Below are 22,809 nucleotides of genomic sequence, written 5' to 3'. Positions count from 1 at the left end.
TGAAGTTGCTAATTACTTAGTTTCTATTTTCATATTATAGCTACTAGTTTCTATTTTCCTGTAGTAGTTACTTAGTAAACAAGTTAGGCTAAGTAAGAGTTTCTATTCTAATTACTTTTTGTTTCCATTGAATTAATTTCCTTCTTTTTTTTTTAAATAAAAAATTTGCTTGGCAGCCAAGCTACTTGTAATGCTTCATTGCTCATTCCAGTCTTCGAGCTTCAACAAAGAGTTCATCCTGTGCCCGAGGTATGTAGAGACGTCTCTTGCAGGAATAAAGAGGTAAGGCCACTACAGCCCACGATTTTGGCTGTTTGATAAAGTTTGCTCCATGAGAATGAGTTAGCTAAGGTGAATCAGTCACAACCAAGGTGGTGAAGCCAATTGGTCATATCTTCTTCCTTTCTTCCTCTTCTCTCACGTTTTTCTCTTTCATTCACTGTCTGATTAATATTCCAGCAGCTGACACTCCCATTCATAGTTCTAAATCTCGCTATCTCGGCGAGATCTCGAACATCTCAAGAATCTCGAGCTCCTCGAGACGAGACTACATACGAAACTTAAAACCTGCACTGTTTTGAAAATTTCGGTGAAATCTCGAAAATCTCAGATATTTCAACCTGCTTGAGAAGAAACTACTCTTGTTTCTTCTCAAACACTATGATGTGGCATTCATATGTCATGCAGACGGAAGACAATGCACGTCGGTTCCATTGGACCATGAGTAGACTTGATCCAATACGTCATGGTTCGTTCATATCAATAGACAGTCACAGACTCACAATATTGTATTGTTGGGACATGGAAGACTATGTGATGTAGATCAAAACATGAAGAAGAATAGGCCAAAACACTGTTCACGTGAACAGTGTCACAGCCCCATATTTTTTCTTGGTGAGAATGCTACTAGAAGATCCTGTGGGCCCTAAGACCAGATCATGTGAAGACTTTATTAGAAGACTCAATTTGGTCTATGTGTGGGGGAATTAGGAGTTTAGTTAGTTTCTATTTTCAGAATTATTCTCTTAGGTATTTTGTAGTTGTCTATTAAGCAACCTTAGCTCTTTAGTTTCTAATTCCAGATTTAGAAAGTAGGTTTAGCTTTTATTAAGAAGTTTCTATGTTTAGTTTGTTTCCTTTCTTGCAAGTATCTAATTTTCTCTTACTTATAAGGCAAGCATAGCTGCCCAAAAATATGTAATGCCCTTAGAGGCACCCCACCAACGATTTAGTGAATGATTGAGTATTGCTTTGAGCAAGTTCTTATCCCATTGTGAGGATGAAGGGCAGGGAACCTGTCTGGTGAGAGCCAAAACCCCTAGGGCTGAGAGAGCTGAACCTCCTTACCCCCCCCCCCCCTTTACCTTCTATCTTCTTCTACCTTTTTTCTCTCTTGCCCCAATCGAGTTCCCCTGCTGCGGCTTCCTCTTGACTGCAACAAGCTGCTATGAAGACTCCTTTGAAGGTCAGATTCAACCCCCAATCACTTCCAAGGATTGCTGCTGCTGCACACAACCAAGAGAAGGACTGAAACACACCTGCGGCTCTGTTTTCAGCCCAGATTCTGCTATAACTTTGGAGGCTCAAATCTCTGCAACCCTCTGCCTGATTGGAGACCTGTTTGGAGCACAACCTGTCCTTGTATAGATGATAGATCCACCTTCGATCCAAGTTTGACACCATTCTGGTGGTTGGTTTGTTTGCTACAGTCCTCCTTCTATTTTCAAGTTTAACCTTCTAATTCTGTGACCTGCGCATATCTTGATATCAAGCCATCAAAATTAGCCCCAATTTGGAGGACTAATCCAGCCTACCTAGCCTTACACTCGACCTGAATTTCAGTCCCCATCACTTGGGTGAATATAGATGTTCTGTCCACTTTCTAATTCTGATTTGTTTCTAATTTGATGTTCTGCTGCCACCTATCATCGATCCTACTGTAGAGTGGTTCTTAGCCGAACTCATTCTACATTACTATGGTGTCCATGACATATGTATAGTTCACTGTACTTGGGTGTCTATTTAATATGCATTGCTCACTGTACTTTGTAGTTTTTACCATAGTTGTCACGGCGTTGCCTTGGCGTCCAGGCGCCTTGGTCTCGCCTTGATTTCTGGTGTCGCCTTGGTCGCCTAGGCGACATCTTGACGCGTGTTGGTGTCGACTTGTTTTTTAGCCCCCTCGACCGCCGTGATTCGCCTAGCCGCCGTAACAACTATGGTTTTTACTTTTAGTCCTTCACTATTTCTTAAATAATTATTCAATATTATGAGTCTTCATCCATTATTGCATAATTTACTTGTTTTGTTTGCCCATTATGTCTCATAGCACTCAAACAATGTGTATAGGCAAATATTACATAAGGATTCGATGTTTACAGCCAACCAAGGGTGCAAATCCAAAGCACAAAATTAGGTATTTTTTTTTTACAATTTGAAGATTTAAATATGTTTATTAAGCCTAAAACAAGCTTCTCTTAAAATTTCGGAGCTAACCGAAACCAAAAAAAAATGCATTGTCTCGCCGAGATCTCGAGAATCTCAACCTGGTCAAGACACCTCCTCAAGACGAGTTTTTGAACCTTGCTCCCATTGTGGTAAACTCTTAAGTGATCTCCGACCTTTTTCTTGGAGTTTATTTAATTCCTAATACTGTTATCTAAGTTCTGTTTGGTTCTGTTAGTTTCCAGCACTGTCTATATGTCTGTGATTTACTGTTGAATAGCAACATAGTCTAATCTTCAGTCAACAGATTCTGAGAATCTGACCATCAAATCGGACTGAAATTAAACCATGCTGTTTTCCTCCCTTCCTACTCCATTCGACCTAAATATTGTTCTCATTGGATGGTTAGACCATGAGTTATATTAGTTTTCTTAACTTGCTAAATTCTGTGTTCTTAAGTTTCTATTTTCTGCTATATACTTCGTTACAGCAAATCCAACCATTGGATCAGCTTGTTTTTTTGGATACATTAATTGTCCTAGTAAGGGGTCTAATCTGATCAAAATTTCAACCCCATCTGACCATTGGATTCCGAAATATTTGACTTTCTGTATTCTGCCATATTGTTTACTTCCTTGGATTGCTGTGTTTTTGTCCTGTGGGTATTGAGTTCTTTTAATCTTATCTTATATACCCAAGAACACATCATAAATATTCAAGGAAAAGGCCTCTAATTGTAGCCTTAAAGCTAAAAGCTAAAAACCACAAAGACAAAACCCCATATTGAGGGCACACAATAGCCTCAGAGCCAATAATATATCAATGGTTTAAAGATATGTGTCCAATGTTGTCTTGACTCTAGAGAATTTTGTCAAGGAAAAACTCAAGCAGAAGGCCTCCATACATAGCCATACAAAGCAAAAATCCTCTAGGTTACATTTTGTCAAAGTGAAACAAACGTGAAGCAAGGACATCCTGTCTAATGTCTTAAGAGTTGAAGACTAAACTCCATAGTGAGGGCACACATCTCATACACAAATTGGGAAGCTTTTTTAACTCTTACTCTATAACTTGTAATTCATTGTTTAAATCATATGCTATCCAAAAAACATAAAAGAAAAAGGAGTGAATCTCATTGAAGAATTCTTTCCTCTACCTAACTTTCTGCAATTTCGGAACCATTTAGTTCATTAACTTCATCTCTGATAGACTAGCCAACTATTTGTTTTTCAACTATGTTACATGGATAAAAGAGCCAGCATCGCACAGGAAAAAAATAAAGCGTCACACACACACACAGCCGAAAAAATAGGAATGAGAGACTCAGGGCTTATACAGCATTTTTATTTCTACATTTTTCAAAATTAGTTTCACATCATATATTGATAAAATGATTCCTTAAGTGTTACCAAAGAATCAAACTCTTTACGTATTACATTTAGTCTAGAAATGTTCTAAAATTATTCTTATATGCATGTCTGCATGTGTGTAAAGTTATTGTATTATGACTACAATCCAAGAGTGGCCTAAAATTATTTTCCTATAACATGTAACCTTCCATATAAGTAATTAAAAAGAATGAGTGAAATCAATACACATTAACACTCCCCATAAAATAAAATAAAAGAGGAGCAAATTATTGAAATGTGTATGGGAATGGGTAGCAGTTAGTTTATATGCATACACTAGTGTAATGGTAGAAGTAGTAGATTACCAATAGCAGTACTAGATATTACTCCCGCTTTCCGTGTGGAACCCAACAATTTCCCCATCCACGTGGGAGCTACCGAGACCTTCTCCATCTTCCCCTCCACAACCTTGACTCTGATACTACTTGTTAGAGACTTAGGTAGAACTCATCCGTAAAAGCTAGCCGTTAAAGAGAGGGTGCCCAAGTACCTATAAGTCTTCACATCGGGCTATCCACTTCCGATGTGGGATTATTATTTCCGTTTTCCACATGGAACCCCAACAATTCCAACCCTCTAGATCTCTCAAGTCTTCTGCATGCTCTACCATTCTATCCTCCAGATTTCCTCCACACTTGGTATTCCGTTTCGAAGGCATAAACATTGCCATTCATATTTGTTTCAAATTTTCAAGTTTCTAAATTCAATGTCATAAAGTGCTTCATTTCTGTGTTCAAGAGACCACCTTCAAGTGCCTAAGATTAAAATGCTGGCAGCACTTATAAGTTGTAACTGAGATTGAACATGATTATACTGCGTCTCCGCTATAACACTTAAAACTTCCGCAGTACTTATTCATTGCAGTCAATTGTATTCAGTTATATTTTAACTGACTATAGTACGGCCTTGGTTTACTATCTAATAATTTTTTCCAACGCCAAAATTTGCCAAACATGGAAAGCAAATAACTCACATAAAAATGGAAACTAAACTTTACTGAATAAAGTTAATTGACCAAATTCAAGGTTAGCATAAGCCGTAGAGAAGAGAACATACAATAAGGCGCTAATAGGTAAAAAAGAAAAGTAAAAACTCACAAATTCTGGAATCTGAATAAGGTTCCTCTTCTTTCTCTCGCCGGAGGAAAGCCGACGGTAACGATAAGCTGACGGACATGTCCTTATTCGATCGATATGGTCGAATGTTCATATGAGTTGTTGAAGAGAATCCAGCGAGACGAATGCGAGTGTCAGATACCCTAGGGATTTGAGACCCATAAGCGAAGAGAGAGGATAGAAAAGGTGCGTACAGGTTAGAGGGAGGTGAGAAAGGCCATAGAGTAGCATTTGCAGATGCCATAAGATAAGAGACTTAAACACAAGACAGCAGTGAGTTAGCCGTACAATTTTAAATTTGGACAAATGAGGTTCTCTGGACAGCTCGGTCCGGTCCGGTCCGGTCCGGTCCAAAGTCCAAGAGAGAATCACTTGATCCATGGTCAAATTGTGTTCTGATTGGACTCCGAAATAGTGAATGTCATCATTAACATTGAGTCCAGCTCACGTTCACGTATGTGAGCGTACGAGCACGGCTCGCATCTAAACAGTTGGGAGTCGTTCTTGTACACTCATGTACATGAACATGAGCCCAACTCTTAAATTTCACCTTTATTGAAGAAGATCTAAAATACCTTTCTTTATCAATCAAAGGGTTAGATCCCATCGATAAGAGATTCACTCTTCACTGTGGACGAAAGAAAACTTGTTACTTGTTCGTATAAGTAAAGAGTATGGATCATCTACATGCATGGGATGCCACCTCACATGACAGGAGCCAACCAAATAGAATCTCTGTACCTCTAACCCCCTGTGATTTCTGTGACAAATATTGGTTCTCACAAGCACCACACTTAGATAGAGGATCTGAACTCATAAGTAATAGGTCACATAGGCAACGTTTTTTTTTTTGTTTTTTTTTATGAACGAAAATAAACTATATATAGAAGTTCAAATAATCAAAGACAGTGAAGTGGCACTCAGTGAGTCCACCTTCGGGTAGTACCGTAGTAGTGAAAAATAATATTCTTAAAATTGTTTGAAACCTCAGCTATATGCAAAAAAAGAGGTAAAGAGAGCCAAGAGATGGTAGCTGTATCTGGATTTGTAAGCCATGAGAGAAGTTCCTTGTCTCGCAACCAAACATTCTTCAGAGTAATCCCTTTGCTTTATGATCTGTCCCATACTTGAAGAAGTCTATAAAGAGCCATAGTTGTTGAATCTTGTACATTGATATAACCTGCATCGGTGACAAAACTGTTGTCATCTGTCAAAATGTTAAAGGTCCACTTTACTAAATTATGTTCAGGTTCAAAGAGGCCTGCGACCATTAAACCAGTCATAGGCAACGTTTATTACTACAATTATAGGGTTTAACCTGATACCCACCATATTAGTGACATTTGAATTTTATAACCATGTATTGTTTCTGCCACAATGCCACATGATTACTTAGATTGGGCTGAAATTTTGAGGATTGAAAGATCTCATAGTCCTCTACCCCATGTCAAGTTTCTATCAAATGTTTACCAAAAAAAAAAAAAGTTTCAATCAAATTGAAATCGTCTACATTGCAAAACAAACCATTAGAAAGTCAGGGCTACAAAGAGTGTCTATGGGACCCTAAGAACGTGCATATGTATAATGAGAGGGGAGATGATTGAATTTAAGATTGAAATTAAGGTTAATTCACCCATTTTTAGATTTCCAATAAGATGTGGCAAAACAAGAACCATAGTTAGAATGTATTGTTGAACACATAGTGCAGATGGCAGTGATTGTGTATTGGTTGTCATTGTTGTCAACACAATGCATGTGTGTTGTTGTGGTCAACACAATCCATCTTGGTGCAGTTACAGCGCTCGGGCTAGTCAAGCAGCATTCTAGTTGAGTAGACATGTTTATGGCAGTGCAGGCAGTGACTGGATTGTGTCCTCACCATCCCCAGTAGTTCTTACAGTGTTCACTACGGCAATGATATAATTACAGGGGTATGACAGTGTATACAGAGGTCCCATAGTATTTGGGAGTCATCCGGGGCATTTTGGTCATTTGACAGTATTGTGGTATGTTGGCAATGATGTTGGAGCATCCGGGGATTATATGGCAGCATGAGATTGTTCAATGCTGTGTTTGGAAACCTTAAACAGCCTTGGATGAAGGCTGGGTGTATTAAGAATGTTGATTTCATAGGTTTCTACACTGGCAGCGTGTTCATCGGCATTTTTGGAGGGCAAAATGATAGAACTGGGTAAAGCATTCTACATGAATATTTTAGTTCGTCGAGTCCTCTTCGAAATGCAACTGGAATCGAGCAATTCCGAGTTCGGACGGCGAAGTTACATCAATTCCCGTTTGGTCACCTAAAATGAAGGGCAATTTAGTCAATCCGAACTATTTTTGGGTTTCCTGAGAAAATCAGTAAGGGTTTTGCAGATGTGGCTATTTTTGATTGGTAGTGCTCATCGTCACGGACACGTAGCAGCAAACGGCGCTCAAATCGGAGTTAAAACGAAGAAGTTATGGCCTAGATTCCATTTCGGGCTCCTTGATTGGTTGAAGATGCAAAAGATTCCGATCGATAAGACAACATGCAACTGGGATTTTAAAATTTGAATGTACGGTCCAGATTAATCCATATCTATAGACCATTGTGACCCTTGATCACGTGCAGCGCCTGTGTAGAGAAGTGTCTAGAAAAGATTCTTTTTGAGAGGATCTCATGAGCCTTGTTAATTCAAGATTTAAATGATGAAGATCCAACGCTCTAAGATCTTTCCCGCCTTCACCGACAGATCTAACGGTTTGCAGATCGCCCTATGAGACAGCCAATAGGAGCGCGATACGTCGCCTGCTATGTCAGCCGTTGACGATTGACTTGCTGACACGATCTGAAGCGATCTGAGGGTCTCATGTGCTAAGTTTCTGATCCAGCGGTTCCTTCTGTGCGCGATACTGCACGTGTGCTACATGGAATCAAGCGGCGATATGATACTTGCGCGCGCACATGTACACAGCCCTCGAGATTCCATTTTGAGCTCTACGAATGGCCCAACTTTAGTCTGCCATATCTAGGGCTACAGGACTCGAAATAAGGTGATCTTTTTTTGGATTTTGGGTAATTTTTCGAGATCTATCCATTGGTGAGCTGAGAAAACAGAAAAGAGAAGCAGAGGTCGCCGAAAAAGGGTTGCAGCCCTAAATAGGTGATGTGTGTAGTCATGGTTTGAATCATCTTTTCCATCTCATGTGTTCAGCCTCCCTAGAAGCCATTGATAGTCTGAAATCATAATTTCAGCAGCTCCCTTTGTGGTTGTAGCCAAGGAAGAAAGGGGAAAAGAGAAAGAAAAAAAGAAAGAAGGAAGGAAGGAAGGAAGAAAGAAGAAAGGGAAAAGAAGAAGAAGGAAAGGGGAATGAGATAAAGCAAAAAGGTTGAAGCTCATCTCACATTCCGTGAAGGTTTAGTGCAAAAAGAAAGAATGGAAGAAGAAAGAAAGAAAAAGAAAAGAAGACAAAAGAAAAGAAAGGGAAGGAAATAGAAGGAAAAGGAAGAAGACAGTGGTTTCCCACACTGTCAGGAACCACTCCAGGACTCCAGTGACAGAGCACATTTGAAGATTCCAATTCTCCATCAAATTGGAAGAAATTGAAGATTCCAATGAGCCACCAGAGTTGCCAGACTCCATCACCGGACATTAGTGATTAGAGACGGTGCATAGTTGTGAGATTTTTTACACTTGATGGCCTGTTGTGTTTGATATACTGTATTTCCATTGCATATGCTAGCTAGGTTATACTGCCATAGACCTATGCTATGTGGATTTCGTTGTAGGGCATTTGTGTAAGCCCAATTTTTTTATTGAGTTGTCCAGTTGTATCTGGACACAGTGCTAGTTACCAGTGGGTGCTGGGAAAACCATTGGGTGTAACACCCTTATCTCTATACTTAGGGATAGAAGCAGGTCAAATGTCCTGAGTCATAGGTGTGACTAAAACATCATCTGCCGTGGGTACGGTCTCTCAATTTTATGCTGGGAAAATTAGTGATGAGTAGATGCTGAGGTCCAAGTGACCATTACTCTGTGCACGTAGGCAAATTGCCGAAGCACGTATTTCTTTGTGTTGTGGACGATTCCTTGCCTTTGTTAGAAGTGCTTTTCTGTAGGATGGGTGTACATACCTGGTAGAGCCTTTGACAGTCAGGCTGGGGTGTGTATGTGTATATGTATGCCATCAGTGAGGTCCTCCAGTTGTGATTGAGTCAGTGTGCTTGAGTGAGGGATCTCCAACAGCTGACTAGCAGCTCTTGGCAGCACTTTGTTTAGTAGCTCTTGGCAGCAGTATCAGTGACTGTGGTTGTATGAGACTGAGTCAGGATTGCTATTAGAGTGTGATTGTGTGCTTGTGTGTATTCTGAGAAGACTGTGTGGGTGGTGGTGGTGAGTGATCTCAACAGGTGAATAGATAGTGAAACTGTTGAGGGAAAAAGAATTTTATAGTCCACTGATTCACCCCCCCCCTCTTAGTGGCCATCACTGTTCAACATGTATGATTTCCCATACTAATAAAGCAAGGTCCTCTCAACCCTGTCACATAAGCAATTATTGTTTCTTGATTATTTGTTCAATCTTTATGGTGTCTTCCTCCATCATATCTTTCTTCTCTTTTTCTCCTCACCATGCCAACTCACTCCCAACTTTTTTGTTAGGATAAATTACACGTCACCCCCTAATTTTGTAACGAAACTCAGATCACCCCCTATTTTTTGAAAAAACTCAAATCACCCCTAGTTTAAATCCCAATATGACAAATTAGTCTCTACTGTTAGTTTTATGCTATTAAGGGATGATGTCAGCTAGTTAAATAAATTTAAATCCCTAAACTACCCTTGACCAATGTTGAAGATGAAGGAAGGGGTAGTATTGTACATTTAGTTTTGGTACAAGGGTAAAATAGTCCTTTCACACCAATAACTAACAGCAGACTAACACCAAAAACTGGCAAAAGATTCCATTTCAAGCTACATGGATCAGCCTGAGCTTCCAAGGATCCTTGTAACGTCCATGGGTCCGTAGAACCCAAGGGAGGTTCCTTGGATCCGTGGAGGCCTTTAGATAAGGTTAAAAAAATAATAATAATAAAAATATCCTAAAAAGCCGGATGTTTTTTAAATCAAAGAAGTTTTTTTTTTTTTTTCATTTTGAAATCAAAGTTTTGCTTTTGAAATAAAAAAACTCCTCTCTACAGAAGCATTGTTCGAATATGATTTTCTTCAATGGTTTTTTTGGCTTGAGTTTTGAAAAGAGAAGGGAGAAGCAGGAGGTTTTTTAAAACAGGTTTTCTTTGAAAATCACATTATCTTTATCTCTTTTATTTTCTTTAATCGAGGCTATTCTGAGACTGACATGGTTTAACAGGGTTTGTTGGGAAGTACCAAGGTCGCATGCGGGGATTGGCAAGCTCCCACTCGCAACTAGGGTTGTATCACTGGTTGACCCAGGTCGCATGCGGGGACTAGTGATACATCCTAATGTGTTGCAGCAACACATTACCAAATGACTTAGTTTTGTTGTTTATATTTTGATTATAAATATATTTTGATCCTAATGTGCACCGCATCATATTTCTTGTGTGTGTTTGCATGTCTCCATCCCTCATTGAGCTTAGTGAAGCTCACACCACGTGTGTGCCTCTTCTTCGATGTCCCCACAGGTGATGCGGCCATGGATTGTGAAGACGCTCCCTCTTCAGTGGCGGAAGAGTGGTGGGATCCTGAGTACGAGGATCAGGATCCTGGTTATGCTTGTGATGTGTGCACTTACAGTGACACTACTTGATGGTTTTCTGTAAAAACTTACATACTTTACTTTTGCTTTACAATTGGGTGTCATTTTTGATACATTTGGAATAATTCGGAATTATGTAATCTTATCACTTAGATGCCCTAATTATAATGATCTTATTATATTATGAATCAAGTCTTCCACTGACTCTTTTGACTTTCATCGATGATTGTGCTGCTATGGTATTGTATCTGTGATCCTGGCGGGCGATGTAGGGTAATGGTAAGTATCCCCATTACACTTCCTCCACTTTGGAAGTGGGATGTGACAGTATCAATACTGGGACTCAAGTGCCCATGTTTTCAAGTTTGGTGGAGTTGGGATGACACCGACTATAGAAGAATTCAAAGCTTGCATGTTTTCTCCTACACCAGGAAGGTTGTTTTGCCCCCCATTCCGAGATGATTATTCAGAGGTTTTGTAGAAATTCTTCAGGTGGACCTCGAAAGAAGTCAAACAAGTAATGAATTATGGCAAGGTAAATATTTTGAGAGTAAATTACTCCCCCCTCCCCTCGATTATGCTCTAATGACAAACCCTTCCCCTGGGTATTGAGTAATGACTCTCCCCTCCCCTGTATTAACAAGATTCTATCAATCGTACCCATTCCGTTAAAAAGGACTGTTAAGTGATAGGAAAAGACCATATTACCCTATGAGAGTTAAGTATTTAAAAAGATCATATTACCTTCTAAGAGTTACATGTTTTAAAAAGACCATATTACCCTCCAGAGTTAAGTGTTAAAGCATTGGGATTGGGTACCCAAACATTCTATTCATTCTACTTCTTTCTCCTTTCCCTATCGTCTTCAACCCTCGGAAGAGGGAAAGTCGAAGTTGAGGAGCTCAAACCACCTGCAACCCCCACCTCCGACCTCAGCTTGGACCTGCAACTCTCCTCCCAAATAGGCTTGGACCTGCAACTCCCCTCAACGTGAACACGAATATGACCACAACGGAAGAGCTTCAAGAGAACATTGTTTTGGGGAGTACATAACCCTAAATATTTTCTTTTTCAGTGTGTATTGAGCAAAGTACAATACAGATTAGCCATGATTAAAGAAGTAATCTGAAATCCATAGAAATTCATTATCTTTTTAAAGAAAATTGGTACAGTAGGAAATTGGGAGGGGGGGAGGAAAAGTCTCTATTCAAGGTTGGAGCTGGAACTTGGAGAAGGGATAAAACTTAAAAGGTTGTTTTCTTAGGGTTTGTTCTCTCTGCCCTTTTCCCTCTTTCATTATTATTATTGTAAGGCAAAATTCTATGGATAAAAGTTCAATCTTTCTGTGTCTCCTCCGTGTTAGTGAAGACAAGAGGATTAACAAGAAGAAGAAGAGAGCGAGAGCGCCTTTTGAAGAAGACCTTCTTGTAGATTGATTGATTGAAGCACGTTATAGTTAACATCTTTTTCTTTCTTTGGTATCTCCTCAATGTCAAAGGAACCCAAATTTTTTTTCTTTCATCCCATTTATATTTTTCTCTCCTACCTTGCAACGAAAAATCTCCGAGGGAAAACTTGGTTTGGTAAGGATAAATTTCTTTTTCCGTTTGTGGGTTCTGTTTATCTTGTGTTGGTTGGTTCAGCTTGGGGTGGATGGAAATGGCGTCGATTCAGAAACAGGGAGCGGAAGAAGAAGACGAGAGGGGTACTGCTGATCTTAGAATGAGCAATGGAGAGGGTGAAGAAGCAATTGATGATAATAACGGAGAGGAAAACGATGACTACGGTGGAGTTCCAGCTTAAGGAAATTGGTACAGGAGTTGTCAAGCGTCGTCGCTTCTCACACGACAAGGCGATTTTTTAAGTCCTAAGAGATCGTCGCCAAGTTGTTTAGGCACTTAAACATGAAATCAGGGGGGGGAGTAATAAAAATTCTGGTTAATTTATGAAAAAAAAGATGAAATCCGCAAAAATAATGTGCCTGAAACAAATAAGAAGCAGAAACAAAAATTCTGTAACTGGCTCACTGCCAGTGCCGGAGGAGGGGGAGAAGAAGTAAGAGGAAAGAAGAACAGATAGAAGTGTACTTGTTACTTGCTTGTCGAGCCTTAGATTAGCTTCACCGAGTTGTAGAGGAGATGGAGATGGAGATGCTGAGGCGAACAGAGGATTTGGGACTTTAGCTCATGGATGGGGAAAAAGAAAGAGCCAAACAAACAGTACCCATGGAATGTTGGAACGAAAGGAAGAAGAGATTTTAGGTCATTTTGTCTATTGTTATTAAGGGGTATTATTGGTATATCACAAAGGGTATTATTGGTATATTAGAAAATTAAGGGCATTTTGGGGTTTAAATGAAAATATTTTGGGTGATGTCATCACTTAACAGCCATTTTTAACGGAATGGGTACGGTTGATAGAATCTTATTAATGCAGGGGAGGGGAGAGTTATTACTCAATACCCAGGGGAGGGGACTATCATTCAAGCATAATCGAGGGGAGGGGCGAGTAATTTACTCAAATTTTGAAGATAGCCAAGACTTTTGTTGGACAAAGGAAGGCAGAAGGATTGCAATGTAAGCACAAAGGAATTGCATATATCTTTTGCATGATTGGGAGATATCTTTTGAGAACTCCCAAAAGAGGTGTGCTCCTAGTTATAGCAGAGGTGGTCATACAACTTAAGGAAGGGTGTGATGTCGTACCAACTATTCTAGCGGAGACTTTTAGAGGCTTTGATGTCATGCGAACCTCTCAGAAGTATGGGGTCGACCATTATATGGGATCCCCGACAGTGTTCCAAATCTGGGTAATGGAAAGGTTACAACTTTTGAAGCCAATACCATGTTATCCACTTCAAACAATACATTTTCAAAAGAAAAGAGAGACAGAGGAATTCCAGGGAATTCAAAATTGGAAACAGTATCTCCAAAGGAGAACAATAGAGAAGATCCAATGGAACTATCACTGGTGGAGGACAGATGCCCCTTTGATGAAGACTCAATGATGTAATTATGTGAAATTGATGGGTTTGACTCATACGATCTTTTATTCACCTCTTCGAGTGCTTTGACAGTATCAGCTCTCTCAAGGTGAGCCAACAGGGTTGACAAATTTTAGGTATCCTGAAGAACTGACAAGCCAAGTAGTGGGACTATTGGGTGAGCTATGGTTGAAATTTATGGTGTAATTTTGATCTGGTGATTATGTTCCGAACAATGCCTTGTACTTTGTTTAGGAGAGTTTCATCTTCACAAAATTTTCTCTACAAATTTGACCTCCCTATCATTCTTTACTTTCCATCCTTTTTGGTCCTTACTAGTAGCAAGAAGCAAAATAAAGAAATTGAAAGAAAGAACTAAGGTGGAATTGTGTCATGATCAAGTAAATAATTGTTCATACAACCTAGGGATTTTGAAATTAAACCTTACTGTTTTGCATCATAAAAAAATAAAAAAAAAAACCCAGAGAAATGAAAGATATGTGAAGAAAGGCCTTCAGGGCCTACTACTCTTCTCCTTCCTCTGAGTCATCATCATCATCGGACCGATGGGTTAGTACATTTGAGGTGGGAAAGCGATGCTCCCTTGCATGACTAGGTCATGTGTCTCCTCAAGCTAGATATAGCTCATTTTGCAGACGATCATTTTCTCCCTTTAGATGCGCGTTCTCTCCCACGAGGTGCATGGTTTCCCTCTTGAATTGAGCTGAGGTAGCATTGATTCGGCCCATCTCTCTAGATTGAACCATCAGTCGGTCCCTCAGGGCACCAATCTTAACATTCTGCAAGAGATTTCTCTGTTTACTAATGATTTTTCCTTAAAAATATTGAACTCAGTATCCAGGGAGTTGCTTACCTGGGCTTGCACAGTGTGAGTATGGTTAAAAATCAAGTTTTGTAAGCCTTCAATTATCCGTCTCATCTCATTGTATCGAGTGACATGGACCTACAATGAAGCAATGCACATAAATAAGAGATTCAAAATGCAATAGCTAAAAGAAAAGAGGAAAGGGTTCTCACAAAATCATAGGGAATCGGTATTCCCAGCATCTCATCACTAATGGTAGTGTTGGGAAGTATCATGGACATCCTAGGCGCACAGGCATCAAAGACGGACCACCTAGGGAAACCAGGGATCTGATCTCTAGCGTGTGCCAGCCTATAATCAGGAGATGGTCGAGGAGCCCCAGTCCTGCCCAAGGGGTCGATTGATGCAGTACTACTCGTTGTACTCATCATGGGATCGATAGATGGAGTTATTGGAAAATCCGAGGATGGATCGGGGTACTACAAAGGAAAAGATGAAAATGTCAAAGGAGATCAAGGTTTATGGAAGCATGATCTAGCATTCCCTAGTAGCTGGCCGTCCGGTCAAGAAATTCCTGAGCATCGAGGCCCTCAAGATGAATGGCCCTATCCTCTTCTTTAAGATGCTCTAGCTCATGCATCAAATCAGGGGGAGGTTGAGAAACAATGCGAATCATCGATCCTGGCCACTGGTGGTAGACACGCTCTACTAGATACCAGGCATAGCCATCTATACCCTTAAAGAGAACTCGCTGGCAAGTTAGCCTCTCGACTTTCTCTTCCTCTTCCTGATCGGGGAAAATGACATTATCGAAAGGATGCCAGTGAACCTATAAATCAAAAGTCAAAAGACAAGTTGTTTCAAGGGAAACAGATCTGCATAATAAAAGAAGCAAGGGATTCTTACCAAAGTGAGGTCGAGGTTGTTCAAGTACTACCTCGCAGTAGCCATGGAAACCTTGGCATTACCTTTTATAGAGTTGTCTACTCCCGACCTGGAAGTGCGAGGGAAGTAAGCCAAATTCTCCCTTTTCAACTCCGAAGTTAGGAACCCCAGATGCTCATAGGCCCATGCCTGCAAAAGAGAGAACAAATATCATCACACAAAAAAAGGGAAGGAAAAGGCTAGTTATGGTATAAAAGAGCATACCTGAGTGATAAAAGCCGGACATTCAAGTTGATGGAATTCAGGGGAAGAAGATCCATCATCTGTAGAAAATGAGCGTAGGCAGTGTCAGCCCAGTCATACTCTTGGACACGCTCGAAAGTGACAAAGAAGCGGGCAAATTCCGCTGGCATCTCTGCAGACAAGTTGCAAAAGCACAGCTGTCCAATCATATAAAGTAGGAAGCTCCGAGCGAGTTGATCCAGAGTTCGCAATGGAGAAACATCGAAGAATATTTATTTTGCTCTCCCAGTAGGTTCTCAAGCTGACAAGAGAGATCATTAATTTGACTTGCGACTGGCATGCCGATCAAGTCCTCAATAGTCCCTAAACTAGGGGAAATACTACATCAACCAACAAAGGTGGAATACCCCTAAAGTGAAGCCTAGTCAGTGCATGGAAACATAGGGGGTGATGGTCATCTCCCCCGTGAAAGTATGGGTTGTTGGCCACCAAAGCTCAGAAAGGAGGCGCACGACAACAGGATCAGTAGCTCGGACATCCAATGAGGCGGTATGTTTAAAACCCGCCCTCTCGATGCGCTCTTTTTACTTTAGAGCAAAGAGTCGAGTACCAACTCCGTACCCGTTTAGGAAATCTGTATCTCTTGTATTTAGGTGGGCCCTAATACGAGTATAATAATACAAGATTAGGAATCTTGGATAAAAAGAAACATTATATGCAAGGGCATAAAAACCCAAGATCAGGGATCACAATTTGCAAGGCAACATTTCATATGCAAGGGCATAAACTATGCAAGATTAGAAATATTGGATACAAAGGAACATTTCATATGCAAGGGCATAAACTATGCAAGATTAGAAATCTTGGATACAAAGGAACATTTCATATGCAAGGCCATAAACTATACAAGATTAGGAATCTTGGATACAAAGGAACATTTCATATGCAAAGCCATAAACTATACAAGATTAGGAATCTTGGATACAAAGCAACATTTCATATGCAAGGGCATATACTATACAAGATTAGGAATCTTGGATACAAAGAAACATTTATATGCAAGGGCATAAAAACACAAGATCAGGGATCACAATTTGCAAGGCAACATTTCATATGCAAGGGCATAAACTATGCAAGATTAGAAATCTTGGATACAAAGGAACATTTCATATGCAAGGCCATAAACTATACAAGATTAGGAATCTTGGATACAAAGCAACATTTCATATGCAATGGCATAAATAGTACAAGATTAGGGATCACAATCTGCATGGCAACATTCATATGCGAGGGCATAAATAGTACAAGATCAAGGATCACAATTTGCAGGGCAACAATTTATATGCGAGGTCATTAAAGTAGAAGATCAGGGATCATAGTTGTGAGACAACATCTTACATACAACGATACAAAAAAAATAAAAATGGCAGGCCAATGCAAAGCATCACACAAGAATCAAGCACATACAATTTTCCTTTTAGTAAAGGAAGGGCGGGCAAATATGTAAATTTTGAAGTAAGTACGACTTGCATCATCCTCCATGATGTGCCCGCAAATATGATTCACCAAGTGTCGAAGGATACTCCCGTGGTACCACGGTGCCTTCAACTCAGCATGCTTCGAATCCCCGATTCTGTACTCCCACTTGCTGGGGCACGAACGTTTCTTGGAACTCATGTTCACTTCAAAAATAGTAAAATATTGGAGAAGAAGGAGAAGCAGAGGAGACCTGAAGAGAAAAATTTGCAAGAACTTCACATAAAAAACAAAAGGTACGAATGACCCCCCCCCCCCCCTCCCTCCCGTCTCCTATTTATAGAGGAAGCCTAGGGCTCTCCACGGATTTGTTGAGCCTTCCACGGATCCGTGTAAGACACCATTTTTCGAGCGTATCTCAAAATTTTATGTGTGATGTCGCACTTGTTTAATCATTTTTGACCGTTCCCTAAGTTAAAATGTGTGTTTTTGAATAGTCCAATACCATAGATTCCAGACCCAATACATCCGTTACGACCTGATTCTTATCATATCAGTATCGGTGGTGACCGATAGTTATAACAGTTCTTTAATTAGTTTGGATTTACTACTCTAAAATAATCGAAGGTTTACATCAAAGAAGTGACAAAATAATAATCTTCAGAAAACTTTTAGGCCAGATGCTAAGAAGCAGAAACGATAAGAGGAAAAGGAGAATCGCCATGAATGACGATGATTAATAATTAGTGTATAAAATAAAGAAAGATAATGGCAAGGTTCATCATTAATCATCAACTATGGATAAAACCCATATCACATTAATCATCAACTATGGATAAAACCCATATCACAGTCTCCTTCAGTAATCACTACCAAAATCCATCTCCACAATATTTCAAGCTTCTCAGTTTTTTTTTTCACAAGAACAATTGAGGAAATAAGAAAATCTACATGAACAGTAGAAAAGATATCCAAGCAGAGTCTTTCGTTTAATCCATTTATCTTCGAATTAACTCGATCTACTTACTCTCCATTCTTTGGATTGATTGACAGTTTAGATTGATACCGGTAAATATAAAAATTCAAAATTTACAAAATTAACCACTCCTTCAAGTTGCAGAACACAGAAACAGAGATGAAAGAGAGAAGAGATTGGAAGAATCAAGGACAGATTCCAAGGTCTTCATCCAATTCAGGCTTTTCAATTCCCTCGTCGAACAACATCTCCTGGTAGCGACATTCACGGCTGCAAAACGCTTTCTCTCCCCTGAAACACAAGTTACGATCTTCAAGCAATTCCATGTAAATCCAGAGACAATAGAGGCTCAATTAAAAGGAACCCACAAGAATCAGAACAATTTCATTTTGGAAAATTTCCCAACTTTAGATTTTAAAAAGAAAATCAGAGATATAGAGGAACAAAATTGACTAACCTGTACATGTAGATATCTTTCCCCTGTCCTAGATTCTTCTTGCATGCGTAGCAGAAGCTGAGGAAATTTTCTGAGGGGAAACGTGACCGATCCGAGAAATAATTCTCCTTTCTTGAAGCAGAAAACCCAACAACTCCACAGCAACTTTCCACAATGCAGTTATCAAAGATGTGTGTCGTTTTAGGGTTTGGTCCATGGGAGATGACACAAGTATAATCCTCTGAAAGCTCCATCTCACTTGCAGAGAGACAACCCGTAAAAACCCCGGGAGTAGCAGGAGTTTCAAGGCCTGAATTCACAGACCCAAATGGAGATTTTTTCGCTGAACATGGAGAGAAAAAACCCAATTGAGAATTCCGAGTCTTGATGCCGAAATCTGCAGGAGATTTGGGGGATTCCGCTGGGGAAAGGACAGACGGTGGGAGATGAGGAATTTGAATCTTCAGCTGTGATCCAAACAAAACCATTCGGCTATCAGGTTTGGAGAATTTGTTAGTTTTATCATCATTGAGAGCATCAACAAGACCAAGCCCAACTCCTCCTGATTCTAGTTTCTCCCATGGATGCTTGTTCTCCAGATTGGATTCTAGGGATTTGGTAATGCTTCTGTCGGACCAAGTGGGAGTTCCAGGACCAGAGAATGGTTTAATATCAAGAATTGAAGTTGGGCTCACCACTGCATCCGTCTCTGAAAAACCCTTTACAGTAAAACCTGTAAAGTGCCTTGGAGAACTGAAGAAAGACGAAGCATGTCTCATGTATCTGTCCGTCGGTGATGGGAGAGAGGCATGATCAGCCATGAGAGCTTGCTTACTGGTCACTGATCTGGATCTCTTCCTAAGCATCGCTTCGTCTATCGAATTCTATTGGATTCTCCCAAACTTATTGTTCCCCTGTGAAGCAGAAAAAATGGAAAATAAAGAAAACATTAGATTTTAAATTAATTGTTCTTCATCCTCTTCCTTGAAGAGAGAAACAAGTGAAAGAGAGAGCATGATTTCGAATTAGAACTCACCTGCAATATTTGCGACCCTACAGAAACCATTGAACCCATGAACCCACCATGAAACAGAGAAGTTAAGATTGGCAAAACTGACTTCCAGCACCGCTTAACATACAGAAAAAACAATTTTGGGAATTTCAATTTTATGCTTTTTATTACCCAGTACCCAGAAACTAGAAAACCTGAAATGGAATCTCTTCTCTTTAAACCTCTAAAACTTCCATGATCAAAGCAGATTAAAGGGGAAAAAAAAACAAAAACGAAACAAATAACAAAAAAAAAACCTCTCCTTTTTCCTGTTTCTCTTTAAACGATAGATTAGTAATTTTCTTCAAACAAAAATCTCTTCTTAAGCAAAGCACACAAACAAACAAGGTTCATGATCAAAACCAGACAGGAAGAAACTGCCGTGCATCGACAGGTAAACAAGTAAAAGTTTGTATGTTTGTTTGTATTTCCTCTTCTCCTTTGCCTTTATTACTGTTTGTTTCTTTCTCCGTATTTCAGTTAGAACAGTTCTTACCATTACCCGTCTAGAAAAGATTCAAAACCCAGATGCAGACAAGACCCATAAACAAAAAAAAAAAAGCAGAAACATGAGAATCAAAGTAAAAACAAAACTAAAACACTGGTTTGGACTGGTTTCCCCTCTCTCACTCTTTCTCTGTTTTTTTTCCTCGGCGTGTATTCGTTCTTCTCCCTTTTATGCTTTCTTACTTAATCTCTGGCTTCAGCTCTGCAAGGTCGCCATTAATTCACAAAGAGAGAAAGAGAGAGACAGAGAGAGGGAGAGAGGGGAAGGAAGAAGGTAAGAACTCGTGGGTGAACGGCTGTTGTAAGGATTTAAAGACGCGTGTGCATGGAAAACAGGGGGTTGGATAAAACCGCCGCTGCTAAAAATGGCAGTTTGGTCATGGCGGTTTTTGACAGCAACAAAGGCTGAAAGCTCAATACCCCCTTTTTTTTTCTTTTTTTTTTTTTTTTTTGTTTTTGCCTTCTCTTTCTCACTGTGGAAGAGAAGTAAGGACTCTGAAGTCTTGGGAGTCCTTTTCTTGGATCTTCGTCTTCCAGTTTAGGCTCTCCTCCCTCTGTGTGACTGTGATTCTGTCTTCTTCATGACTGAATAGGAATATAAACTCACAGTACTGTAACTCCAAGGCTGACGATACGCTACGTCCATTTTCGATCGTCCGTACTCCAGTCTCGTTTCTGAGCCATCATTAGCTGATGGCTGATGGGGAGGGGGGGATGGGGCTTTTAACTCCTCACTCTTCTTCTCCTCTTCGGCTCTTCCTCTACCTTTCACTCACAAGTCACAACTCGGCTTGCTCTATCCGGCTTCCCTCTCTAAGCTGATTTCCTCTTTATTTTTTTAACTAGTTAAAATTTCCTGCAATCTGGTTTACAGTGGAATCTTCTCAATGGCTACTGGGTAGCATGGTTCGTCTTGATTGGATCGGTATCGGCCTAGAATGATCTAGCCAGGTATTAATGGATCATTCGCTGGATCCGTCAACTCGGCCGAATCACCTAAATCTCGGGATTAGATCAGTTGATTCCAAAATAGTTCGAAATCTCGGGATTGGATCAGTCCGGATTGATCAATTTGCCTGTATCGTATCGATAATCGCTGTGACTTTTTTATGTACTTTAAATTTTCAAAAAAAAAAAAAAGAAAAAATATATATTTACTGACTGATACTAGCTGATATAATAAGAATGGATCGAACAAAATCTGATTTTTGGTCATTTGTTACGGATACAAATCGATTTTGATCGATCCAAATCAATATTCGTAATCCAGGTATCGGACTCTGGATCTGTCAATGTTGATACCGATCCAATATTGATCTGGATTGATCAAAATCAACTTGGATCAGTCAAAAATGATCAAAATCTAGATTTTACTAGATCTGGTTTTGATTGGTAAAAAAATATTAATAAAATACTAAAAATCGGTACAGATTGATAAAAAAATTTAACAAAAGGGTCGAAATGACAAGTATCAGATCGGATTGGCCAATCCAACCGAATTGACAGATCCAATGAACGATCTAGGAATACCTTGCCAGATCGATTTAATCTTGGGATCGGCTTCGGCCAGATGATCCCGATCCGAGATTACGAACCATGTTGGCTACCCTTCTTATACCACTTTGTAGTCTGTAATCTGTACTCTGTACTCTGTACTCTGTACTAGATTTTTGAGTGGTTTGCACTGATACACCACCCTAACTCCCTAAGGGAGTTAACTGGTTGGTTGGTTTGGTTTAATTGTGGTTGGGTTGTAGTATGTTAATGGGTCAATTTGAAACTAAACCGTCAAGAATGTTCTGTTTTAGTTGGTTTTGATCCGATCTATTATCGTTTTCTGTTTTATATAAAGAAAGTAATGGGAAAATCTTGTTTGTTTTGGGTTATTGATTTTTTTAATAGGTTATTATCGGTCTGCTATAATTTTTTTGTCCAGTCGAACCGGGCTTTTGGCTACGGTCGATCCGTCCTGTTTTTGGTTTCTACCCGTTTCATTAAAACCAACGAAAAATCAAATAAATAAAAGGTTCCTTTTGGTCAAGGCTGAACCGTTCATTTCAATTGTTTCGATCAATTTAGGGATAACTTTAACACCTTTACACCACCGCTAAAACTTGACATGTGAATAAGGGAATTCTACTAATCCACAAAATTTCAATCTCATCTTACTTGTTACATAACAAAATTGTCTGTAAAAACAATCTCATCTTAAATGACGCAATAAGACATCGAGTTCCTCTTTTATATTGAGAAATTTTTTTATTTTTTTATTTTTATTTTTTTGGTGGTGAAAAGAGATTAATTGGTTGTGAAATTGAATTGTAACCTCAAAAGTCTAATTAATTTTTTTTTTCCCTCCATTTCACAACTAGTAGTTTTTGGAAGTCCAATTCATTTTTTCTATATTTGAGGCTATTTCTTTTTAGGTGAAAAAATTGATACTATTTAGTTGCAATATTGAATTGCAATTTACAATGCTACCCCCTCCCCCCAACCCCCCCTCAAAAAATAAAAAAATAAAAAAAAATAAAAAAGTATATATATATATATATTTACAACCACCATGGCTTATAATTTTGTTCCTTTTCATTGCATAATTAGCTGGCATAGTACTTTTACATATTATATGTGATTCACTAACACCTATTAGGGGTTAGTGAATACATAATCTATTTATAGATAATGTTGAGCTTATATAGTATGTTGAAATAATACAAACTCTTTCTTTGAA

General features: G+C 39.4%; 2 protein-coding genes and 1 long non-coding RNA gene across 4 annotated transcripts in view; all 3 read right to left on the bottom strand.

Annotated features, from left to right (window-relative positions):
• Positions 1–5,204, bottom strand: part of LOC122656766 (folate-biopterin transporter 1, chloroplastic-like) — a 15,948-nt gene extending 10,744 nt beyond the window's left edge. The window contains exons 1-2 of the mRNA XM_043851413.1: positions 4,952–5,204; positions 262–263 (exon numbers count right to left, since the gene is read on the bottom strand). Of these exons, the coding sequence (XP_043707348.1) occupies positions 262–263; positions 4,952–5,063 (114 nt within the window). The 5' untranslated portion in view covers positions 5,064–5,204. The remainder of the gene's footprint in view (positions 1–261; positions 264–4,951) is intronic.
• LOC122656783 (FCS-Like Zinc finger 8-like) lies at positions 3,582–19,677 on the bottom strand. Of its 2 annotated transcripts, XM_043851444.1 has the most exons (5): positions 19,557–19,677; positions 18,542–19,434; positions 18,268–18,375; positions 15,813–15,817; positions 3,582–3,590 (listed from the first exon to the last, which is right to left on the bottom strand). In XM_043851444.1, the coding sequence occupies exons 2-3, from the start codon at positions 19,384–19,386 to the stop codon at positions 18,270–18,272; spliced, it is 951 nt and encodes a 316-aa protein (XP_043707379.1). In that variant the 5' UTR covers positions 19,387–19,434; positions 19,557–19,677; the 3' UTR covers positions 3,582–3,590; positions 15,813–15,817; positions 18,268–18,269. The 2 variants fall into 2 exon arrangements, with proteins under 2 accessions (XP_043707379.1, XP_043707371.1); XM_043851436.1 differs by lacking the exons at positions 3,582–3,590; positions 15,813–15,817 and having other exon boundaries at positions 18,263–18,375.
• Positions 11,908–22,809, bottom strand: LOC122656798. Its single transcript, XR_006332169.1, has 3 exons — positions 22,798–22,809; positions 20,814–20,825; positions 11,908–12,158 (listed from the first exon to the last, which is right to left on the bottom strand). It is a non-coding gene; the product is annotated as an uncharacterized LOC122656798 (long non-coding RNA).

The sequence above is a fragment of the Telopea speciosissima genome, chromosome 1, assembly GCF_018873765.1.
Source record: "Telopea speciosissima isolate NSW1024214 ecotype Mountain lineage chromosome 1, Tspe_v1, whole genome shotgun sequence".
NCBI lineage: Eukaryota > Viridiplantae > Streptophyta > Magnoliopsida > Proteales > Proteaceae > Telopea > Telopea speciosissima.
The sequence above is the reverse complement of the archived record's forward strand: the minus strand, read 5'-3'. Positions and strand labels throughout refer to the sequence as shown.